The following is a 22,934-nucleotide window of genomic DNA, read 5'->3' as shown; positions in this document are numbered from 1 at the left end:
CACGGTCCTTTGTCAAGTCAAGCCAGTTGACCAACGCTTGCTGAGCTCGTCTGAGGCCTATCAGTCCAGTAGTAAACAACAAAAAGCCAACGGAGCTCCAATGGTAATTTATTTCCAAATATTCGACAAAAACTAATATTAAACTACAAAATAAATCTGAAATTTAGTAAACAGCCTCAACCATCGTATCATCATAGTCGCAAAATGCTTATTAAATCAAATTGCAATTTCAAGGAAATATAGAAAATAAGCAAATTATTAATTTTGTTTGTGATGATTATTTACTTAAAAGACGCGCTTCTAAAATTGTAGCAAAAATACTTCGTGTTGTATAAAAAGTATAAAGTGTTACTATTTTTCCTGCAGGGCTATCAAAACCTGTTCTCACAACCAAATTCGACACTTTGTTCTCAATTCTGTACAAAGTGCATTCTCTTGTCTTCTGCTGCACGGGGTTTTAGTTTGTTAACGAGGACTGCACGCTCTTTCTCTCACTCTCTATAAAAGTGCTTGTTGACTTTTATTGAAATTAAATTTGCGTCACGATCTCAAATGCCGTGGAGAATATACATATACACACACATAGGCATGTAAGCAACACCTTTGCAATTTCATAACCTAACAACAACAACAAAGTATTTGAAATACACATATTTTCTGTGCTGTTGACAGCAGATATGTCACCGGCGTTACACAGCATTCGATTGCAATTGCAAAGTTGCGCATCAACACGTTGAACGGTCTACCGTTAAAAATGCGAAGCCGAAAAATAAATGCAAAAATTTTTGTGCTTTAGTAAATTTTCTTAAATTTTCAGGTTTGAACGGAGATTAATTTACCGCAATTGTGCACTCTCTGCAAATCTCATTAAATATTAAGTGATTAAAATTTATTACAAATAATAACCGGCTGAAACTTATTTGCTTGCAACACCACACTCCTCACCAGCGTCGACACACGTCTCATGAGTTTATACTCGCAGTTGTAATGGGTATGCAGTGCACTTGCTATTGTAAATGTCACTCGTGTGTGAAAATCCGTTATCCGTTTGGCAATTACATTAATAAGAGCGAAAGCAGCGACATTTCGGGTAAAGTGCCAAAGTAATAAAAACAATAAGCAAACATATAAAAACGATTGTCAAAATGATGTGAAACAGGATATGCGTGTAACCGCCGCGAAATACTCGCGCACGAACAACAACACACATGTATTTAATACCACAGTCGCAGCAGCACTCGGAGGGCTGGCACAATAACGCCCTTTCAATTAAGCACAGCGCATCATTTTTTTCGCCTTTTTCCAAGTCAAGGACATGCAAGGATAATTGCCTTTTAGGGGTGGAAAAAAATATACATACTAATTTACAGTTTGATTACGTAGCAGGTTGGGCCAGCACGCCAAGCCCAGTTGCTGTTTCAGCTCTTCCTCCTGCGACTACTGGATGTTAAATGAAGAGCGCGCTTCGACACGTGTTTTGCCGCAGCGCAGCGTTTTTGTAACAAGTTCATCAATTTCAAATGTTTTCCAGACGTTATGTCAAATCCGTTGTCTCTGCTTAATTTTTCCTTCCTTTCGATTTTTTATCGCCGCTGCCGGGTCTATGGGGAATTACTTTCTACGCGTATGTAGTCAAGAGTCACGAGTGCATTTGTATGAAATGAGCATATCCATATCAACCATTTAAACGGTAGAACAATAAACAAAGCAAATACACCAACACGTTTTTACCGTTAAGCACGGATGAGGGTTTGAAGTCAACTGCCTTCTAAAAAAATGTTAAACCTTTTCAATGCCATTAATTTGAACAACATAACATTTGTAATGTGGCACTGCAAGGAACTGTGTTAAATAAACCCTGAATGTACATATACACATTAGGGTGAATAAAAAAAAACCCAAAAATAATACCAAATTTATGAGTTAAAATGAATCTATATACGGAGAAGGAAATATCCCTTTAAGATATGATTTTTAGCCTTATTTTAAAAGGTGTTTGTAAGCATTCAAAGTTTCCCATAAAAATAACATGTAAGAGAAGAGAAAACGTTAGATTCTCTTGCAACGAAGCTACTTATAATACCTTTCACAGGTATATTTTTAGCGGTATATAAGGGTATAAAAATATCTTTAATATCATTTTGATCGGTTGGTTCTTATAGCAGCAGCTATGTGCTATAGTAGTCCGATCTTAAACGATATGTTTGCATATTGCAGCAAACGTTTTTTATGATAATCTGAGTCAAATTAGCGAAGATATCTTGTCAAATGAAAATGTGTTCCATACAATGATTTGAGTTCAACCGGTAAGTTTGTCAGCTGTGCGCTATAGTTGGAAATCTTCTTGAGAAGAAAAGATCTTTTGAAAATTTTCAAATCGATATCTTAAAAACTAAAGAACTAGTCCTCTACAAAAAAGACGAGCACAAAGTTGGTGAAAACAAAATTACATTAAAGAAAACACATCTTGACTAAATTTCTTCAAAAGATATCAGTGATTTTATCACAAAAAAATTGCTAGAAACACACATATATTCATTTCTTTGAGTATAAGTTCGTTTTTACCCATTAATTAAATTTTAGTATTTTTTTTGGCTCACCCTAATGCACATGGATATTGCCAAATACTTATTTTAGAAAGTTTTGAAAGTATGAAGCAAGTTTTAATTTTCAAATCTTTGCACCATTACAATAATTTGATATTTGCTTTCGCTCGGCCATCGATTTCGGCTGAGTGTATTGATACTCACCGACTATCATCTGCTTCCACTTCGTACACACGCGAATTCTATTAAAATTTTAGCATTTTGTAACTCAATGATTTGATGATTTATAATGAAAAACACGATTTATTTCTTTTTATCAGATATTTACATAAGTTTGTACATTTATTATTTTAAATAATGCCTCGTGTTTTATTATTACTGATTTTTATACACGATTTCTTGCGGTTTTATTTAAAGTTAACCTAAACTAATTAAAATATTCTAAGCTTTGTTGAAGTCGGAAAGAGTCTCGCAAGCGATTTAGTGTTTGTGCTGTTGTTCTTCTCGTCTTTTTTTATGTCTAAGCAAACGCAAGTGTTAAAAAAGGAGTAATCTATGTTTTTCTAAATGTACTAAAGCGTTTATGGCATACCGACAGTTATTACGATTGTTCTATTTGCACTCATTTGCTTTAAAATATTTCAGTTAAAGCGACAATGTTATATAATGCCTGGAAGTTTATTTGAATTGAAAAAAATGTATTAAAGCCGACGGTATATGTTTAGAGTACATCCGCTCCAGGAATTAATTTTCAATTTATAGGATTGCAAATATATAGTATTTCAATATTTTGCTAGTAGCTCTTAGGAGCTAATCCTGAATGATTGGGTCTCAGTTAAACTGAGCGAATATCGGTTGTACCTATACTACTGTAAGCACAAACTAAGGTGAATTTGTCTATAAAATGTAGTTCAATTCTTAATTTTTTCTTCCAAGTTCATTTCATCCCCTTCAAAGTAATCCTGGTCCGATAAACCGCACTTTTGCAAACGCTTTTACCAGTCCTCTAAACAGTCGGAATAGTATTCTTCCGCTGTAGCCTTCAAGACCTTTTTTCGATTCGGTTTTTATCACCTTAATTGTGTCAAAACTTTTGAGTTTGCTGAATTGCCAGAAGTCGCATGAAGCCAAGCCAAGCGTTCACAGTGTTTGAGGAACGATATGTATCTATGAGTCGAATTTTTTCCAAAATAGTCGCGAAGACCACTGCAGTATGACATGACACATTATTGTGATAAAGACACCACAATAGAGACTTGATGCGTTTGAGACACAAAACGTTCTTCAAAATGCTTTGAGCTGAGCCAAATGTTATTCCAATACTATCAGCGAGGTCTCTAATTGTCAATCGATGACTCTCAAACAGCAAATCTTTGATTTTTGAAGGTCTAGAGACGGATTACTGTATTCATAACTTCTAATTAGGTGTCGAAACAATCCATAGAATGTCGCTCTAAAAATGAGTCGACACCGAAAAAAAACAAAATTGATTGTCTTCAACGAGTGCCATCCTTAGGCCCCTATTTTGAAGGCGATATTAAAGATTTGTATAAAAATACTTGAAAATGTTTTTTTTTGTTAGTCCGAGTACATTTTTATAGTTCCGTAATGTTTTTGTTTGGAGAAATATGCTATTAATAATATGATTAATATTTTCTCGATTTGATTAAAGATCATATAAAATCAGTGTAATTAGCATTGAAAATAGTTCCCAACTCAATCTTTGTTCTTTAAAAATGCGCTTTGAAGGCTCAAGTAAAAAATTTGTATGAAAGTGCTACTTATCGTCCTATTTTGTTGTGATATTTGCGCAATAACCAGTCATATGCCATAATTGCTTATCTAACTTATTAAAAAATTTCTAAAAACGAATGTCAATAGCTTACTACTATATATACATTACAATTACTTAGCTTATTTTAATTGATTTTTTACTACATATTAATACTATTTATTAATTTTAAAATTGAACTTTAATTGAAGCCTTTTTTAGTTTAAAAGCAAATTGTCACAAAGGAAATTAAATATACAAAGACTTCATTATTTCGTTATAAATAATTTAAATACTTTTTTCAAAAGCACTATAACTTTACCTGACAATAAATAAAAAAGGTTTCAGCTACATCTACAATGCAAAAATGTTATTACACTTTCAATTTTGTTTTTCTTTTTTATTTTAGAATTCCTCTGTGACAACTTAAGTTCGGCTTAGTTTTATTTTAGTTTGCAGAGTAATTAAGTTTTTTTCCTCTTGACGCTTATAAATTAAACGGTATAGCTAATACTTAATTTTTGTTGAGATTAATTCCGTTTGCTTGTATTTATTATATATAATATTTAGTATGTATGTATGTGTAAGTGTAGTAGATTTTCCTATATATACAAAGCATATCACAAATGAACTTTACTGCACTTAGATATTTGGTGCACCAATACGGTTCTGGTTCCGGCTTGTCCTTAGTGTGGGGAGGATTAGCAACCAGCCGCGTGTGTCTCAGCCCAGGGCTGGAGTCCGTGCAGTGCCGCCAATGGAGCACCGTTAACCGCTTGTGTGGACAGTTGCGCGGCTGGTGGTGGCGCAAATCCTTTGCTAATTGCTTCTGCCTGCAGGGATAACATCAGACGATTTGCCGCTTGACGTTCAGCTTCGCGCTCCTCAGCCGTTTGACGTCTGCAAAGAAACCAAAAAAAATAAAATTAATGAAAGTGGGGGAAAATTAAAATTTGTCCATAGTTATTTATGTGTTTGTAGATTATTTTTAGAAAGAATGTCAGAAATGTTATTCAAACACTTCAAATTATTTTAATTTTGAGGTGTTAATGAAAAATGAAAGAACTTTTTGATGTTCGAAATATACTCGGTCATTTAATATTGGCTTTCAGGGGGCGACCAATTTTAGAAAAAAATCTATAATTTTATATGTCAATAAAAATTCTTAAACCCACATTATTTAAGAGAAGGCATTTTTTAAGTTTAATTTTATTTAACTTTTGTAAATAACGGGTGATCCTATTTCGAGGTTTCCTAGTTAAAAAAAAAAAACATAGAAACTTCAAATAATGGAAAATGGTTATTATCATTCAAAAGAACATTCTTTGGCATTTTTTTTGAATATTATATCTTTCAAATAATCAATCCGTTGAGTGCAATTTTCCAAGGCCTGATTCGAAGCGACATTGTCCATATAGACAATATTCCTACAGAAAAAAGTCTAACGGTGTCATATCACACGATCTTGGTGGCTAATCGACCGGCCCAAAGCGTGAAGTTATCTGCTCACCGAAGTATTCTCTCAACAAATTGATTGATTGCGATGTGTGGGAAGTGGTGCCATCTTTTTGATAACGGTCGCCATTGACGGTTCTCACCGGCATCATTTCAAACCGTGGTTTTTTCTAGATGCAATGACAATTTTTAAATTTCTCTAGATTGCACTTCGTCCCGAATGCGGCAATTTAACCTCATCGGAAAGTTAGTTGGATTTCCATCTGTGAATCGCAATAAAATCGATATATTTCTGAAACGCATAGTGAAGATGAAAAATGGGTCACTTACGACAACGTCAAGCGAAAAGGTTGTGACTGGCCGCGGAGAGCCGGCGCAAACAGTGGCCAAGTCAGAATTGACGGTTAGGCAGTTTTAGTTATCTGTTTGGTCGGGAATCATCTACTATGAGAACTCACCACAGAGAAGTATTTGCAAAAAAAGTTGCCCTCCAATGCCCAAACTCTTAAATAGTTCGGATCTGTACAGCCAACAGTTGGACCGTCTGAAGGAAGACCAACAGCGGCCATCTTTAGCCAATAGGAGAGAAATTGTGTTCCATCAGGACAACGTCAGGTCTTACACCTTGATATTGACTTTGGTGATAAATTCACTTGAAGAGAAGAGAAAATTAGACTATACCGGTAACGAGGGTTTTCATGAACTTCAAAATGGTAGCAAGTTAAATTATAACTATATTAAAGAAAACCTTCAACTTTGTACAATTTTTTTAATAATTTGATTATTTTGCACTTCGAGATTCCAGTTTTATGGCCAATTGCCCAATTTGGATCGAAGTCATCCAGTAATGAGTTAATGAAATAAGTAGTGTGACTACGGTGTAAATGGCTTGTAAGAGTATTGACTGAGTTCTAGTACATTTCGCTTCAAATTTTATGCGCACCTAAATACTCATACGACGATTACATAACATACGTTAATATTCGTATCTAAAATAGTCAAAATTTAATCACCGTCCATTTAAAGCAGATAAAATATTCATATTCATATACCTGCAATCATATACATATCTATATTCCTAAGAACCCATGAACGCTTATAGCAACTTGTATGGCCGCTGACTAAAGTAATTACGGTAAATCAGTATGCATTTGCCCATTTAACAAATACCGTTATGCGACCTCGTGTTGTTGTAGTCATTGAATCAATGACAGTTTGTTAATGAATATTTAAACGAGAAATAATTTCAAAACACATTAGTGTATGCACATGCTTACCAACAAACACACACACTCACATTTGTGTATATGTATGCATCCTTCCACGCCCACAAACCAAAATTAAGGATCTGATTGCTGATTGCCTGCGTTGATGGCACAAATGCAATAAACTGTGGCTTGTATGTGCTTGTGGGTTGGTGGACACACCAATATGCATATTCAGAAGTAATAACTGTTCACATGTGCAAAATACACACCTATTCATAAGCCATTATGAGAGTTTTTGCGTGTGCATTTGTAAACTTTTAAGTTTATCCTCATTCTTGCTCGTTATTAATTAAGGTAAGAAGAAATGTTGATGAAACCGACGGTGACAGCACACATTTAATTCATTACCGTAACTACAACTACAACTAAGGCATTTACTGATTGCTCCGGTACTGCATACTCCCCCCTCCTCGAAGGAAAATGGAGTTTGCGCATTTAAGTTAATGTGCGCCACAGATGTGAATTACCCACGCAAATATGTAAGTGCATGTGAGTAGATGTATTTGCATTGGGGGATGAAGCGCCATATTGAATAAGTCATAAGTTAATGATATACCCTCGTAAATGCATACCTATTCGGTTTTGGTTATGAGAGACAGGACAGGACAGTGGGATCGATATTTTGAATGTAGGTGTGTATGCTTGTACAATTATGGTGTGTAGGCATGTGAATTTAAGAGGAACATTTCTGGAAGTAAGAAAAATTAAAGTAATGACATTAGAAACAAAAGAGGACATGATATCAGAAGTATTATTAAGTGTAGCTTCTGTTCGAAAGCTCATATATTTGAGATACAATGACAAAAATATCTCACAAGATTCTACGAGCAAAGTGTAACTCTCATAAATGCTGCTAACTTTCCATTTATAAATTAATTCAGTATTAGCGGCGAAGACAATTTCATTTGAAAATCGAAATCGAAAATCAAAATCGAAGAGAGTAAAGACATCATTTTGAGATGCGATACAAGAGAGTATAACCTATTAAAATGGTATAACTGCATGTCATGCCACATATCTCCATATAATTATGCCAAATTTTAGGTTTATACCAGTTATTTCCTCAATTCGTATAAGTTGTCATCGAAGCGAAAATACTATTAATAATTTTCTTTAAAACCCCATTGTTCGGCTTTTCCCACGTTTGAAATTTAATATGTAAAATAAAAACAGAATTAAAATCATACCTTTTTTGTGAAAAAAAAAATATGTGTATTGGGTTGGAAATAATGCATTAAAAGATGATTGAATCAATATTTAAATGAATTTTTTTATGTAATCCCAAAAATAAAATAATTGATAATCATTTTAAAATTTTTATTCTCAAATACCGCATTGAAACATTAAAATACAATTTTTAATATCAAAAATCGGATTATTAACTAAAAATAAAAATTTCAAACTAAGGGTAGGTAGGTTTTTAAGGTAAAAAAATACGTTTTTTGCGAATTTATTTCTTAAATATAAATTGAGTAATTTTATTCTGATCTTTTAAATATTATTGACCAAAGAGACCTTTTGACAATCTAGGGAAATTATTCGAAGACAAAAAACCAAGAAAAATTAGTCAAATTATAATCAAACTAAAAGTGAAAACTGCTATCTTCCACTGAAAAAATCCGACATTTTTGGATGGAAAACACCCTTAATGTAAAAAAAAAATTTGCTAAACGATGGGGGGAAGTACATTATTTTATACGTCAAAAATGTATACAATGTTTGAAATGAATCGGTCAAGCAGTTTTGAAATGGCAGTGGCCACAGACTTTGAAAAAGTAGTTTTGAGAAAAACGCGTATAAAATGTATATTTTGTATAAGTTTCTCCATTTAAGCATCGATCTGAAACACACACCTGCCCAAGAAGCTGCACATTTGTTGGAAACCGATATCGGACCACTTTAGCATATTTATGAAAGGCTTATAGCTTTGGTGCAAACGAAATCAAAGTTTTTTTTTGTTTTTATTAAAATTTTAATAAATTACAAATTTGTTGAGTCGCACATTTTCAGTTTCGGTTATGTCTCTTGGTTCTCCGAAAGTGGCGGAGAAAGTCTCTGGATGTTTCCACCTCACCCTGCTCCATACATTTTATTCCGAAACTCGAATTAAAAAATAAATTTCCAATTTTTAATTTAAAATTTTTTATTAAAAAAAACTCGCAACGCCGTTATATTATATTCAGCAACACATACAAAATAAACACATGCCACTTATGTATATACATACATATATACCATATTTTCATCCAAATTCCAATAGCTCAAAATCTACCATACACTCCGTCTGTCTCTTTAGTAAAGCAAAGTGTGCTAAACACACACACACATACAACTAATATATTCATATGCATAGTATATAGATACTCGTACATATGTATGTGCAGCGAGATATTCGCAAAAACCAACAATTCAATTTGCAACATTTGCACTCAATGAAGTCAAATCCTTCTCAGTTCCATATCGCATATTGCGGCGTGAATTATTACTGCGGATAAGTTGCAATTGCTCGTTTGGTTGTTGTGCTGTTGGCGTTGGTGGCACAAACACAATGGGGCATGGCGCACGGGAGGAGGAACTGTTTGTGGCGTTATAATATTTTCAGTGGCACTGTGTGCGCTTGTTGCCGACAGCAATGCTGTCGGAGTTGGCTGATGCTGGTTTGTTGATGCGTTGGTGGTGCGGCAGAGGTGGCGGTTGCACTCCAAAACTTTTCCATGCTACACCACAGTGAAATAATAAAACAAAACAGTAGAAATTGATTACATTTTTAGCGCACCCGCATTTGTTTTGCCACACAGACATATGTATTTATGTAAGTTAGTGGTTGTATTTTATACTATACGTCCTATTCCTGCCCGGAATAAATTTATTTTTGTCTTAAAATGCTGATATCTGCATATTTATATGAATTTTTGTGTATAACACGTTTAATTTATGCCGATTTGATTTACCTCCCTCCAGAGTAATTTATCTCCATTTGCATTGGAGTGAATTGTAAATGTACAAATATGTATGTGTATATGCTCGTTAGAAATGAAATATTTTCAGCCATATACTGAGAATTGTGTTGAGTTAATACCTTTTTTACATTTTCAAATCGGATCGGAATGAATTGATTTTCTCTTCACGCCGGTTTTTCACCAATACCCTTTTGAAAGGTAAATAAACTAGATTTTTTATAATTTTTGGCTACGAAAATACGAAGTATCTCTTTTATGGAACACTTGTAATATAACTAACATGCTCTTATTTTACCAAAAATCGAAAATTTGTTGAATGTGAAACAGTTCGATTAAATATTATGAGGTGCGTTCCAAAGTAAACAGGACGTAAAAAAAAACAGAACAAATGGTTTTTTTCGGCAAAATCAATTTATTTTATTCAAAATAGTCTCCTTCTGCTTTGATACATCTTTTTGCACGGCCCAAAAGCATGTCGAACCGGTATTGCCGCTAGTATGCCTTTTGAATGGCCTCTACGTCTGCATAACGCTTTCCTTTCATGGGCAAATGCATTTTTCCGAAAAGGAAGAAGTCGGAGGGTACCATATCAGATGAATACGGGGAGTGGTTAATGGTTAAAATGTGATTTTTGGTCAAATAATCGTCCTTCGAATATTGCATTCTGAGCAATTTTTGGTCGTCAGTTAATTTATGCAGAACAAACCGTGCACACACCTTTCGTAAGCCCAAATTTTCGGTCAAAATGCGATAAATCGATGGTTTCGAGATGTTTAATTCCATTTCCATGAATTTCAATAATGATTTCGGCTGATTTTTGATGAATTCACGCACAGTTTCGATGGAATCTCCGGTGATCACGGATTTTGATTGGCCCACATGTTGATCGTCATTTATGTATGTCCTCACGACCACTTTGAAAACGTTGAAACCACTCGTGCACTCCAAGTTTTACCAATTTTAAAACGAAATTTAATGTTGGCTCTTTGTTCGAAGCTCATTTTCGCACCGATAACACAAACATGATGACATAAGGGGGCGCTAGATTCAAAAATAAAATCCTGTTTACTTTGGAATGCACCTTGTATTTCACAGTTTACAAATATTAAATATTGAGACACCATTTTTATATATTTCATCGTCCATCATTGAGGGATAAAACCACTAAAAAAAGAAGAGTTTGGAATAAGTGCTGTGACGGAACGCAAGTAATACATGCTCTTTATAGATTTTCTTTGGATATCCATTATCAGATAAATAGTTATTCGAGTTAATTGAGTAAAATTTTATTTAAGCGATCAAAATTATCACTTTTATTTTTTATAAAAGGTATTTATAAATCTTTTTTACCCTGAACAGGGTACAAGGAAATGTTAACACTCAGAAGAAAACGTCTGGTGTGTTTAACATGTGTACCTGCTGAGGACAGCCCTACTCCCCGGTGCTCAAAAGCTAAGCGGATGAAACCAATGTGTTGATCAGCGCATCCATAATGTGTATGTGTGGAATGGACATACTAACCACCTTGGTAGGGTTTGAGGCCCATATAAAACCTCTAACTTTGGGTCCGGCACCCGGTTGCAATGCAACTCCACATCCAACTGACAAAGAGCCAGTTCTTCACGCATTTCCGCTTTAACCACAACCACCAAGATACTCCCCGAGGGGCCAGTCCGGATGAGGAGGTGGGAGCGAACTTCAAGTGCTCTTGCTTCTTGTGGTATCAGACCTCGTAGCCGAAACTACTATAAGTTGAACTTCCATACTGCTCTGGACTGATGACCAGGGGTTGAACCCCATTCGCATATTACACGCAAACACAATCCATACAAGAAGCTAACCCTAATTCCCAGTTAAACTCCTTCTCCGCCTAAACGATTCACGAGCAAACGACGCTAACATTTCAGCGTTCCGACTACTGGATTTACACTTCTAACGTCTAAACGTCCATCAGTCCAGCTAATCCCCTTACTACCAAAATCCGTAATGTCCGAGTACATCGGGCATTCTGTAATTTGATTGCATTTACACCCAAGTCCTCTACCCGCGATTATAGCCTGCCTTTCTGATGACACGGAAGTTTTTTCCTCAGTACTTGTTAAGTCCTAACACGTTAGAAATGGTATTTATCTGTGATGTAATAATAAAATTTTCTAAACGACACCCATTTCCCCTTTCCTTTTCATTAAAATCTGCCACTTAAAACAGCAAACCCGCCTTTTCTGGGTGGTAATTAAAATCATTTCACAGCTTTTGCAATTTACGCCAAAAACATCAACGAATTAAATACCTAAAATGGGGAAATCTCCACTCCCCCATTAATTTCCCCACGCACAGTGGCGTGTTTAACAACAAAATGGATGCCTCCAGCTGTGCTGATTTGTGTGAATATGTCTAGCCATATCGGTGTGTATGTGGCTGTTTATTAACTGCCGCCATTTGGGCAACGGTAATTATCTTGCAAGCAATAACAATTTAGCCAGAAACGACAATGACCAGGCAATATAATCACCTTGCCACGTTTTACCCCCGCCGGAAAACCCACTAGAGCTTTAAGTTTCGTGTATCCTTTTTGATGCTGAACGTCTTTATTGTTGTTGTTGCTCATAGTCATAAAGCAATAACTCTTCTTTAAGCTTTTACGGTGGCCTTTCTTGCGGTAGCTTTCTTAGTAGCGGCAGTTTCGGGCAACCTTTGCTGGTTGGTAGGCGTGAAAGTGCTTCCGACTGGGACACTTTAAGTCGTGAAATCCCGTGGGCATGAGGGCAGTCTCCGCACACAATTTGAGTTGCTACTAACTCCTGGTCGCCCTAAGGAAATATTTGGTTTTCGTACTCTTTTTGTTATTTTTTTTTGATGGTAAAACTTTCGCCACACCTTGTCAAAAGCATGAGAAATTAATGTTAATAGCCAAATTGCTTAAGACCGCAAATACAAACATTTTACTTCTATATTATATGAAGTTACTTTAAGAACAACAAAATTTTTCTAATTAAGATTTTGCATTTCACCGTTTCTTTCACAAACGCACTTGCAAACATTTCATGAAATTAATTCCAGTCAAAACTTTTGTTTTAACAAAATTGATTTCAATTCGTGAAAATGTGGAGGTGTTTGAGTGTATGTGTGTGTGGTTTTGTGATGGAGCGGAAAACTTCATTTTGCGGTTGCCTTGCAGTGGCTCAAACTAATTTGCCAATTTTCATAAATTTTTGGCGCATGTGCTCCCACTCACCCACACCCACCCACACACGCTCACACATTTCAACGCAAGTTACCGTTCCAGGGCCATTTGGTAGTCATTTGTCAAGTGACAGTGTTTGCGGCAATAAGTTGCGTAAATTTTTAATTGTGTTGCCATTGGTGTGAAGTCGGGATTTAACTAAGTTTCAAGAGATAAATGCGCTTATGCTCACACATCCATTCTTATGTGTCAACATGCTAACACATGTGCACAATTAATTTTCGCCTTCGCCTTAAGACAAATGTGCAGGCTAATTTCTGCCACAAGGACTTGCTACCACTTTCTCACATTATTTTCATATGAAGGTGTTGAAATATGTTTTTTGGCAGCAAGTTTGCAAGTGATATATGGCAGGTCACAGCAAGTGGTCGGAATTATAAAGATTTCATTTTTGCTTGGGTGTTGGAGAGTTAATTAAATAAGTTGTGCTGTGAAGAAATTATAATCGTGTTTCTCTTGAAGTTCATTTTTGTTTCATTAATATAATATTATTAATATTGTTTGCACATACATAGGTAAGCTATATTTTTTTTACTAGTCAGACTTTTAAATTATTTTAAAATGTTTGAAATATATGCTATAAAAAAAGTACAACTTTTACATATGTAAAAAAAATCGATAAATTTTATAAATTATTTTTTATAAATTGGAATAACATTTTATATGTTTGTGTGAAGTTTGATTTCCAAATGCAACTATTTGTTCACAACGCAAAAAAATTGTCCATGAAAAAATATTAACAGCGAATATGCTTACAATTTTTTGTTCCAAATGGAATCATAACAACAGAATCCTGTAAAATTCTGCAGAAGTGTTCTGAGAAGTCTACTTTATCGCAAATACAAATAATATCAGTGGCATAGAGCCTGCAGTGAACGAGAGCAAGACGAAATATCTCCTGTCACCAAATAAACAGTCGTCGCACTCGCGACTTGGCTCTCACGTCACTGTCACTGTTGACAGAAGCCAATGTGTTTTTACGTGAATACCTGTCTTCGAAGACTCAATTCCACGGTGCTTTCTATTGCTAGAAACACATAGATCAATACAAAGCGTCGATCAGCGCCCCAAAGCACGAGTGCGTGCACCCGCATCATACTCCGGAGAACCAAAGCATGAGTGCTGGCACACACACTTACACTTTGGTTCCAATTGGTAGGGTGGGACTCCCTTTCCACCTTGGTCGGGTTCGAGGCCCATCTAAAACCTCTGCCGTACTCTGGGTCCGACACCCGGCCGCAGTGCGACTCCACATTGGACAAATGCTTTTCCTGCATTCAGGTACAAACCACAATCACCACGAATCTCCCCAAAGGGCCAAACCCAATGAGCAGACTGGAGCGAATTCCAGGGGCTACTGCTCCCCGTGGTACTAGGTTAAAGACTTTGGTCTGACTTTTGTAACTATTTGCTGCTTCCAGTTTGAGTGTTCATGAATCCCAACTCATGACTGGTAACATTTGTCGCTTGAACCACAAATGTTTGTTATATAATTGTATATTTATATATATATATATATATTATAGCACTTTTCTGACTAATGACCATGTTGACATTCGAGACAAGACCAGATAAATGTCATACACAGTGCATGTGACTTTAAGTCGCCTCTTAAGACAGGTATGCCTGCCGCGGGCATATTCGGTTTCCCCCCCTACCCAAGGGGGTCCCCCCTACCCGCAGGGGATGTCACTGTTGACAGTCATAACTTTGAAGTTGTAGATATTTTCGTCTATTTAGGAACCAGTATAAACACCACCAACAATGTCAGCCTTTAAATCCAACGCGGGATAGCTCTTGCCAACAGGTGCTACTTCGGACTGAGTAGGCAATTGAGAAGTAAAGTCCTCTCTCGACGAACAAAAACCAAACTCTATAAGTCCCTCATTATTCCCGTCCTGCTATCCTGTGCCTTCCATTCAGCACTCTGGCGTTTCGTTTCGGGATCATATTGGAAACATAACGTTTCGTCATCAGTCACAATATTGTAAAGGAAGTTTTTGTCTATTTTTACCTCTTTAATTATGTCCTTCGAATGTTGTATTCTGAGCAATTTTTGGTTGTCAGTTAATTTGTGCGGAACAAACCGTGCACACACCTTTCGTAACCCCAAATTTTCGGTCAAAATGCGATAAATCGATGGTTTCGAGATGTTTAATTCCATTTCTATGAATTTCAATAATGATTTCGGCTGATTTTTGACGAATTTACGCACAGTTTCGATGGAATTTCCGGTGATCACGGATTTTGATTGGCCCAAATGTTGATCGTCATTTATGTCCTCACGACCACTTTGAAAACGTTGAAACCACTCTGCACTCTGCCACGGGATAGGCAATCATCGCCGTAGACTTGTTTCATCAACTTCACACTTCGGTAAAAGTTTTACCAATTTTGAAACAAAAATTAATGTTGGCTCTTTGTTCGAAGCTCATTTTCGAACCGATAATTCAAACATATTGACACTTAAAACTCAATAACTTCACTTCCAATCAATGAAATGTCATGAAATTCTCACTGGACAATTGATAAAGATAGCAGATTCTAACGCACCAGTCGACATATAGATGGCGCCACCAGGGGGTGCTAGATTCAAAAAGTCCTGTTTACTTTGGAACGCATCTTGTATGCTTTAAAATTAGGACAGTATTTTGTTAGAAGTGTTTACCGAAGTGATGTGTTCGTTTCATGTCATTTTAATTGCTGTTGTTACACGAAAAAACCATGTATCTATTTGTTCTATGTACGGTTACATGATTCAATTTTTGCGACAAAACAAATAACTGGAGTGCTGACGAACGTCTACGACTTCCACCCATACTGTTATATACCATAGACCTAAGTCACGCCGCCGCCATCTGCAACTCAATTTTATTGCCTTTAATTTAGCCTCCTGCCGAAATATACATACATATATACATCTCATTCTCCGTTAATATCTTTGACTTCATTTTGTAAATGGCAACAGTTCTTTTAGCCTCACGAAACCACATTTATTTTCCACTTTTTTTTTTGCATCACTTTTGACAGTGATTCGTCGGCTATGAAGGACGCCACATGGCTTGCGCTGCATAAGGAGGAAATATACGGATATGTCCCGCACCCACACTTAAGGCTTTCACGGTATTTTCTTTAGGGGTTCTTCTTTGTTTCATGATTAATTTAGGTGATTTGCGAACTCCGTATGCTTCTTCTGTATTTTCTGCTTCTGCTCGTGTGCTTCGTGTTTTTATTTAATTTTAGTAGAAGTTTGTCATTGATCACGTTTCAGCGCTCCCCATTCTACAGTGTTCGAGGCTTGGTCGGAGTATTTGATTAACTTGATTTGACATTTGTCGAATTGACAGTTAACATGTCAACTTGTTTACAAGCAACAAATCGATTGCCTTGGAGAGAGATTTTTTCACAATTGCTTTTTGTGTTTTATCACTTCTTTCACTTCTCTGTCTTGTGCTCCAAGTTCGTTAATTGGAATTAGTTTAATTATTTATGTTAATTCAGGTTGCTCAGTTAAAGTAAATTTGTGCAACACGCAACCCTGTATATCGGTGATCGATAGTACTTGTATTACATACTTATTTTTGTTTTGTTGTATTTGTAATTCGATGCATTTATATTGCGTTTATTCCTTTATAGTTAATGCCTTGCCATTACATTAATATTTAAATCAAAAGAATATGCGTGCACAACAACATACATATGTATGTATGTCTGCTTTTTAGATATATGAGTAATACCTACATATATATGTATATACTGATGGTTAAATTATATGTACTTGCGTATACATACATACAAATGTGAAAAGCAATTAAATTTGGTTGTCGCTTATGCTATAAATGTTAATCTCACTAAGTGAACTGGGGCATATTAGTATTTTATAAACATTTAACATTTGTATTATCTATTTACAACCGTAAATATCGACAATTAAAAAGCAATATTAATCTCATTAGCGTATTGACTGGGTAAAGCCATATAAATCTATTGACAGAACTCGTTTATGCTATAAATAGGGCTATAACTATATTATTCTATTTAAATATCTTTTTATATAACATGAACTAACTTACAACAATGACTATACATGTTTATTTATGTGTACATATACTTATATGGCTGCTTGAATTTATTATCTTACCATAATATGCGGAGAATTATAGATATGTAGTATATAAAAGCTGTCTTCAATTCCTTAAGCAATGGAGAGTAAGACCACAATTACAACAAACAACTTGTCTAAATCATATACTCACCTAAAATGCAAAACAACGTATTATCAAAAATTTCGAAATTGAGTGTTTTATTGATAATGATTAAGTATTTCAAATTACATACCTATTTGTAGATATGTACAACATTTTAAGATTCTGCAATCAGACTTAACTCAGTTTTAACCAATATTTTAATTTTGTTTCACTCATGTTCCATTTTATACCGTGTTTCATTCATTCCCCTGTAAATTTCCGAAATTGTTGTTACGTTTTTTGCATTTTAGGTGTCGATATTGACATATCACTTGGAGTCCTGCCATTTGAAGCACTCTCTTTTCAAAATTTCAGTCACACTGTGTTTACGATTTTTTAAATTTTTTAAAGAGATCTTCCTTTTTATAATAAATCATAATTTATTGCAAACCTTCTAATCTTATAGTGATGTTAATTATTAAAAACTTAGAGTTAATTCAATGAAACAATATGAGGGTTCCTTTAAAGTAGAATTGGGGATAGCTTCAAATTCAAAACTGTTATTCAAGTCTCTAAAATCTTTAATTAGGTTTGCCACGAAGTTAATAACACCCAGTAGGAAACAACGGAAACCCTATAAAGTATATAATGGGTCCTATAGATATTTGTACGAATTTATATTTAAAAACTTGAACGTTTATATAAGAAAATATCTACCATAGTATTATTCAAAGTAGTTCTGAAGCTAAAACATTTTCCTATTTTTCTAACATGAATAAACCCAATTTTTGATACTCTGTTCTGATGTCAACCGCAATTGAATGAGGGCGTTCTACATCGCCCAGAACAAATCGTAGTCCGAAAGGACAAGGTCTGGGAAATAAGACGTGTGAAGCAAAACTTCCCAGCCGCTATTCTCTAAATTGTTTTTAACTGGTTTTGCAACCTAAAGCCGTGCGCCGTGATGGTGGAAAATTATCGCTTCGGGTCTAGTCAAAAATTCCGTACATTTTTCGGCAATCGGTCGCGGGGAGCGACTTCTAAAGATTCTGTGAGCTCTTCTTGTGTTTGTCAACAATCTGCATCGAGTAATGCTTCCGGCTGCTTCTTCCTCCTTCACCTTTCTGGCCAAATCATCACTTTTTGATACGCTCGCTCAGCTAGAACAAGTAAGCTTCTCTCTAAATACAATGACTGTCGGCTCAGGTTTTTTTCATTATTAAAAACTCCATGCATACCACACATATTAGGTATGTTCTAAAAATTTTAAATTAAAAGATTCGTGAATTTGGAGAATCCCATCGGTGAAATTCTTGTTATGTTATTGTAGGTGGGCGATTTTCGATGCTTGTTCTTGATTTCTTGGCTAAAAGTAATACTGTAACGTTGCCCCAGCCTCCATATTCGCTGACATTTTCCTAATTCCAGAAATAAAGAGAACCTTAAAAGTTCGATGCTTGTAGATGACATTAAAAGCACAACGCTGAAAGAGCTAAGGCTATCCCAAAAATCAAGTTTAAAAAGTAATAGACGTTTAAGTGCAATCGTGTGCTATTCTATCTTGCTATCTGAGTTATGCCAGTCTATATGGCTTATACAACTTGCTTATTCGATTCACCGCATTAGCTGAATTGAAAAATCCATTTTGCTATTTATCTTTTATATCAGCTCATAAAGGCTTAAAAGACAGAGTGCTAATACCAAAACAACCGAAATACCGTTATTTTTTAATAGAGTTCGTATTTATAGTAAAAGTAATAGATATTTAAGTGCAATATTTGAATAATTGCTGTCATTTCACATTTTATTTAAAATATTGTGTTTTATTTCGTAAATAATTACAAACTTGTGTCAATTTTAATTAGTATTGAAAATTTTCTATTGAAAAATACAAATTTCATCAATTTTAATCACCTAAAATTTATTTACAATTAATATTTGTCCATAATTATTAACTAATTATGTCAATCAAGCGAGTTTTATATTTATTTGCATACACACATACAAACAATTTAAATAACTGTCGCTGATGTGAAACCCATGCAAGTATTTGCGGTTATTTATTTCTTTAATTGAAAAGTTAATTTGTTTACAAAAAGCACACATACAAATAAATCAGTATTCGAAAACTTTGTAATATGCATTCCACACGCAAGCTTTTGCATACAAAGCTGGCAATTAGTATGTCTGTATGTATGCTTATTTGTGTCACAGCGTTGCAGGCATGTGTGTGTGTGTGTTGGCACTACTCAGTGAATCGAGAAATTTGTATGGCGATTAATTGAAAGCGCAGGCAATTTATTTTCAGCTATCATTTCAATATCTCGATTTGTTGTGATTTACTCGTGCCAATTCGCAGTTTCGCCGACGTTTGCATGTTGAGCACACTTAATTCAGTCACCAAATAAAATATGTGTGTTTTACCAGTAAATAAAGAGCTACAAATAAATGCGAATGCTAGAGCTTAAGTAATAGAAAACATACAGACACATACATTTGTAAATACATTGTATATATGTACATCTGTAAATATTTACAAAAATACACGTTGGCACATGCAAAGTAAAAGTCCAGTTAAATTTGCTTTCATGTTGGAAAAAATATAATGGACGTTAGCTGTGCGTGTGTGTGTGCTGGCATGCAATACGACTGCTTGATGACAGCTGTCAACGTTAACTGCTTTTAGTAAATATACAATCTAATGATTTCGGCACATAAACAAAGTAGTAAAAAAAACTTCTAATCAAATGCAAACAGTAAATTTATCACGAAATTTAAAGCAATTGCTGGAGGCAACTCCGCCGGCTGTCCACCCATAATGGCGCACAAAAGAAATTAATGAGCTACAAATTAAGCTCGAGCAGTCTAGGGGGATAAATTAGTGCAATGCGCAATGAGCAGTGCGACACGAATAACAGTTATAAAAAACAACAAAAAAAATGGTAAAAAATGTCCACCATTGTAATCAGCGGCCATTTCCTATGTAAATGCGACGATTGAGTGAACACTGGCCATTAAAATGTTAATGTGTTGGCTTGCCGCATTAGGCGCTGCCGACGCCACAGCCGCTGTCACAAAGTGATTATAATTATATATAATTTTGATATATTTACTTGCAAGTATATTTATTCTCGTAATTATTTAACTAATAACCAACAATTTCTGTTCGATGGCTTTCAACACATAATTTGTTGATAAATATTGCTAAGAAGGGCCTTACTACCCCAAAATTACTGCTATTTAATCTAAATATCTAAAAGCGCGCCCGCCTTTAGTACCAAACACTATGTCTCATATGTACTACTATAAATAATTTAGCAGTTTTGTAACCGTTGATATCACTACGTAAGCGCTAAGCGTTGACGTGACCATGCTTTTAACATTAAACTACAACAACAATAACGAAAAACCTTAACTCGATTACGATATCCTTCACAGATGCATTTCTTATACCATAAGAAGAAGAACTTGATTTTACTCGGTTAGTTTGTATGGATGCTATATGCTTTAGTGGCCAAATTCGGTCGACGTTTCCGACAAATAGGCTATTCTTTAGGGAGTGAAGAATGTGTGCAAAATATCAGATGATGATGACTGAAGAACTAGTCGTATATAAAAGATATCGTTGGAAGCTATATGTATACGAAGTTTTCTAACAGATAATAAGAAAAAATACAAAACTGTAAAGCTGAAGACTTTCCCGTTACAATTAAGAGCTCATGCTTGGAGAGTTTTTCTTAGAAGTGCTTAAGAACCTGCCTTTCAGAGCACCAAACGAAAATAAATTATAAATTTTTTTCACCCCACCCTAATGTTTATACTTTATAAGGTCTTTGACATTACCTTCTGTTGAGGGTATAACAAAAATACAAAACTACAACAACATTTTGGCCGCCATTTATAAGCCCTTTAGGTGTTTTCTTTCGTTTTTTTAAGCACTTCCTTCACGTATTTGTATATGTTTGTATTTGTGAGGGTTGGAAATTGAAGCGTTGAAAGATATAACTACCCTCCACCTACTCACACGCCCACAATGAAAATTGTACACAAATTTGTACTCACTTTCAAAAACGCACTGTTTCCACACTCCGCCGCCGCCGCAGCTCAGTTACGGGGGCGGTTAGGCGTCGCAAAATGGTGCCGAAAAAGTGGGAAAAAGCGGTCTGCTCGAAATTGAAATGTGGCATTGTTCCACACTTTGCACGTTTAATGTGTTCATGAATTTTTAAAGTGCTTATTTTCATTTTACACTTTTTATATCATACGCGTACATAATAAATAACGGCACTTATTTAAACTACGCTCGCAGTGGCAGCAAAGTTTGTGCAACTACATATTTTACTCATTTGTAACTCACGTTGCCAAAAGGTATGCATTTACTAAACAAAAATCAAGGATGTTCTTTTCGGTTTGTTTCTAAAAAGTTTTTAAGTATTTTCGGTTAAAAAATGTCAAATCAATTTTAAGTGGAACTTTCTGCGATTAATATAATATTCAATTGTATATGTTTTGAGAGATACCTTCAAAAGTAGACTTTTAGGCGCTCTTTCTCTGGATCCCTTATTTGAATTTTGTCTTCTTGTCAAAAAACTTACTTGTAATAGCAACAACAGAAATTTCTAGATGAATTATGTACAAAAAAATATAGTGATTAAATCGTGTGCTATTTTATCTCGCCATCTTCGTTATGCCAGTCTGTATGACTTATACCAGTTGCTTGTTCGATTCACCGCAAAAGTCAAACTTAAAACTCCATTTTGCTATTTACCCTTTATTTCACATCATAAAGATTTGAAAGACAGAGTGCAAATACCATAAGTTCTAGTTTCACTGAGCTCAGGCTTTTTGGTGGTTTGGACTTGTCGTAAATATTTCTGTTAATTTAAATAATAAACTCTCTGGAGTGTTTACGGTCTTTTCGCATCAGTGTATATTGACAAACCACATGACTGTTGCATACTACTTTTATTTTGTAGGTAATCCAATGTGGGCTATAAGAAGTCTCATTATTCGTTTAATTTTCATTTATTTCATTTAAGTTCAAACGCTCGAAAATGGACGATGGAGTTGGTGCTGGAATATACTGTTCATTAGGTAAAGTATAGCCAGAAGTAAGGTAATTAAATATTGGACAAGATTGCCAAGAAGGGTATACAGCCAACATCCGAAAACGTGATCAACATTGAGAAACCCATGCATTAGAACGACGGAACGAGCTACCTGGGTGCAAAACTACAAAAGTTATGTGCAAAATGGTAGATCGAAAGTACTAAAAATTCCTATTGGAACTCGATAGAAGAGACTGTAGAAACATGATGCCTTGTCCTGCATTGGCAATACTACGCTGTCAGCATCTGGGGTCTCCACGGTATGACACACTGGAGGAGGGATCTATAGTGAGGTCGCAGAGTCTGTTAAAATTCGCTTAACTTGCTTAAAATTTTGTGTTTCCAATGGAATAACTACAGAATCTTCCATTCAGCTCTAATAACGATAATATCGA

General features: G+C 35.2%; 1 protein-coding gene across 1 annotated transcript in view; it reads right to left on the bottom strand.

Moving 5' to 3' along the window:
- Positions 1 to 2,874: 2,874 nt before the first annotated feature.
- The window catches only part of LOC126767619 (T-cell leukemia homeobox protein 3), a 39,248-nt gene continuing 19,188 nt past the window's right edge, over positions 2,875 to 22,934 (bottom strand). Inside the window, exon 4 of the mRNA XM_050485075.1 lies at positions 2,875 to 5,217. Coding sequence (XP_050341032.1) covers positions 5,019 to 5,217 — 199 coding nt within the window. The 3' untranslated portion in view covers positions 2,875 to 5,018. The remainder of the gene's footprint in view (positions 5,218 to 22,934) is intronic.

Source organism: Bactrocera neohumeralis, chromosome 2 (assembly GCF_024586455.1).
Source record: "Bactrocera neohumeralis isolate Rockhampton chromosome 2, APGP_CSIRO_Bneo_wtdbg2-racon-allhic-juicebox.fasta_v2, whole genome shotgun sequence".
Lineage (NCBI taxonomy): Eukaryota > Metazoa > Arthropoda > Insecta > Diptera > Tephritidae > Bactrocera > Bactrocera neohumeralis.
The sequence above is the reverse complement of the archived record's forward strand: the minus strand, read 5'-3'. Positions and strand labels throughout refer to the sequence as shown.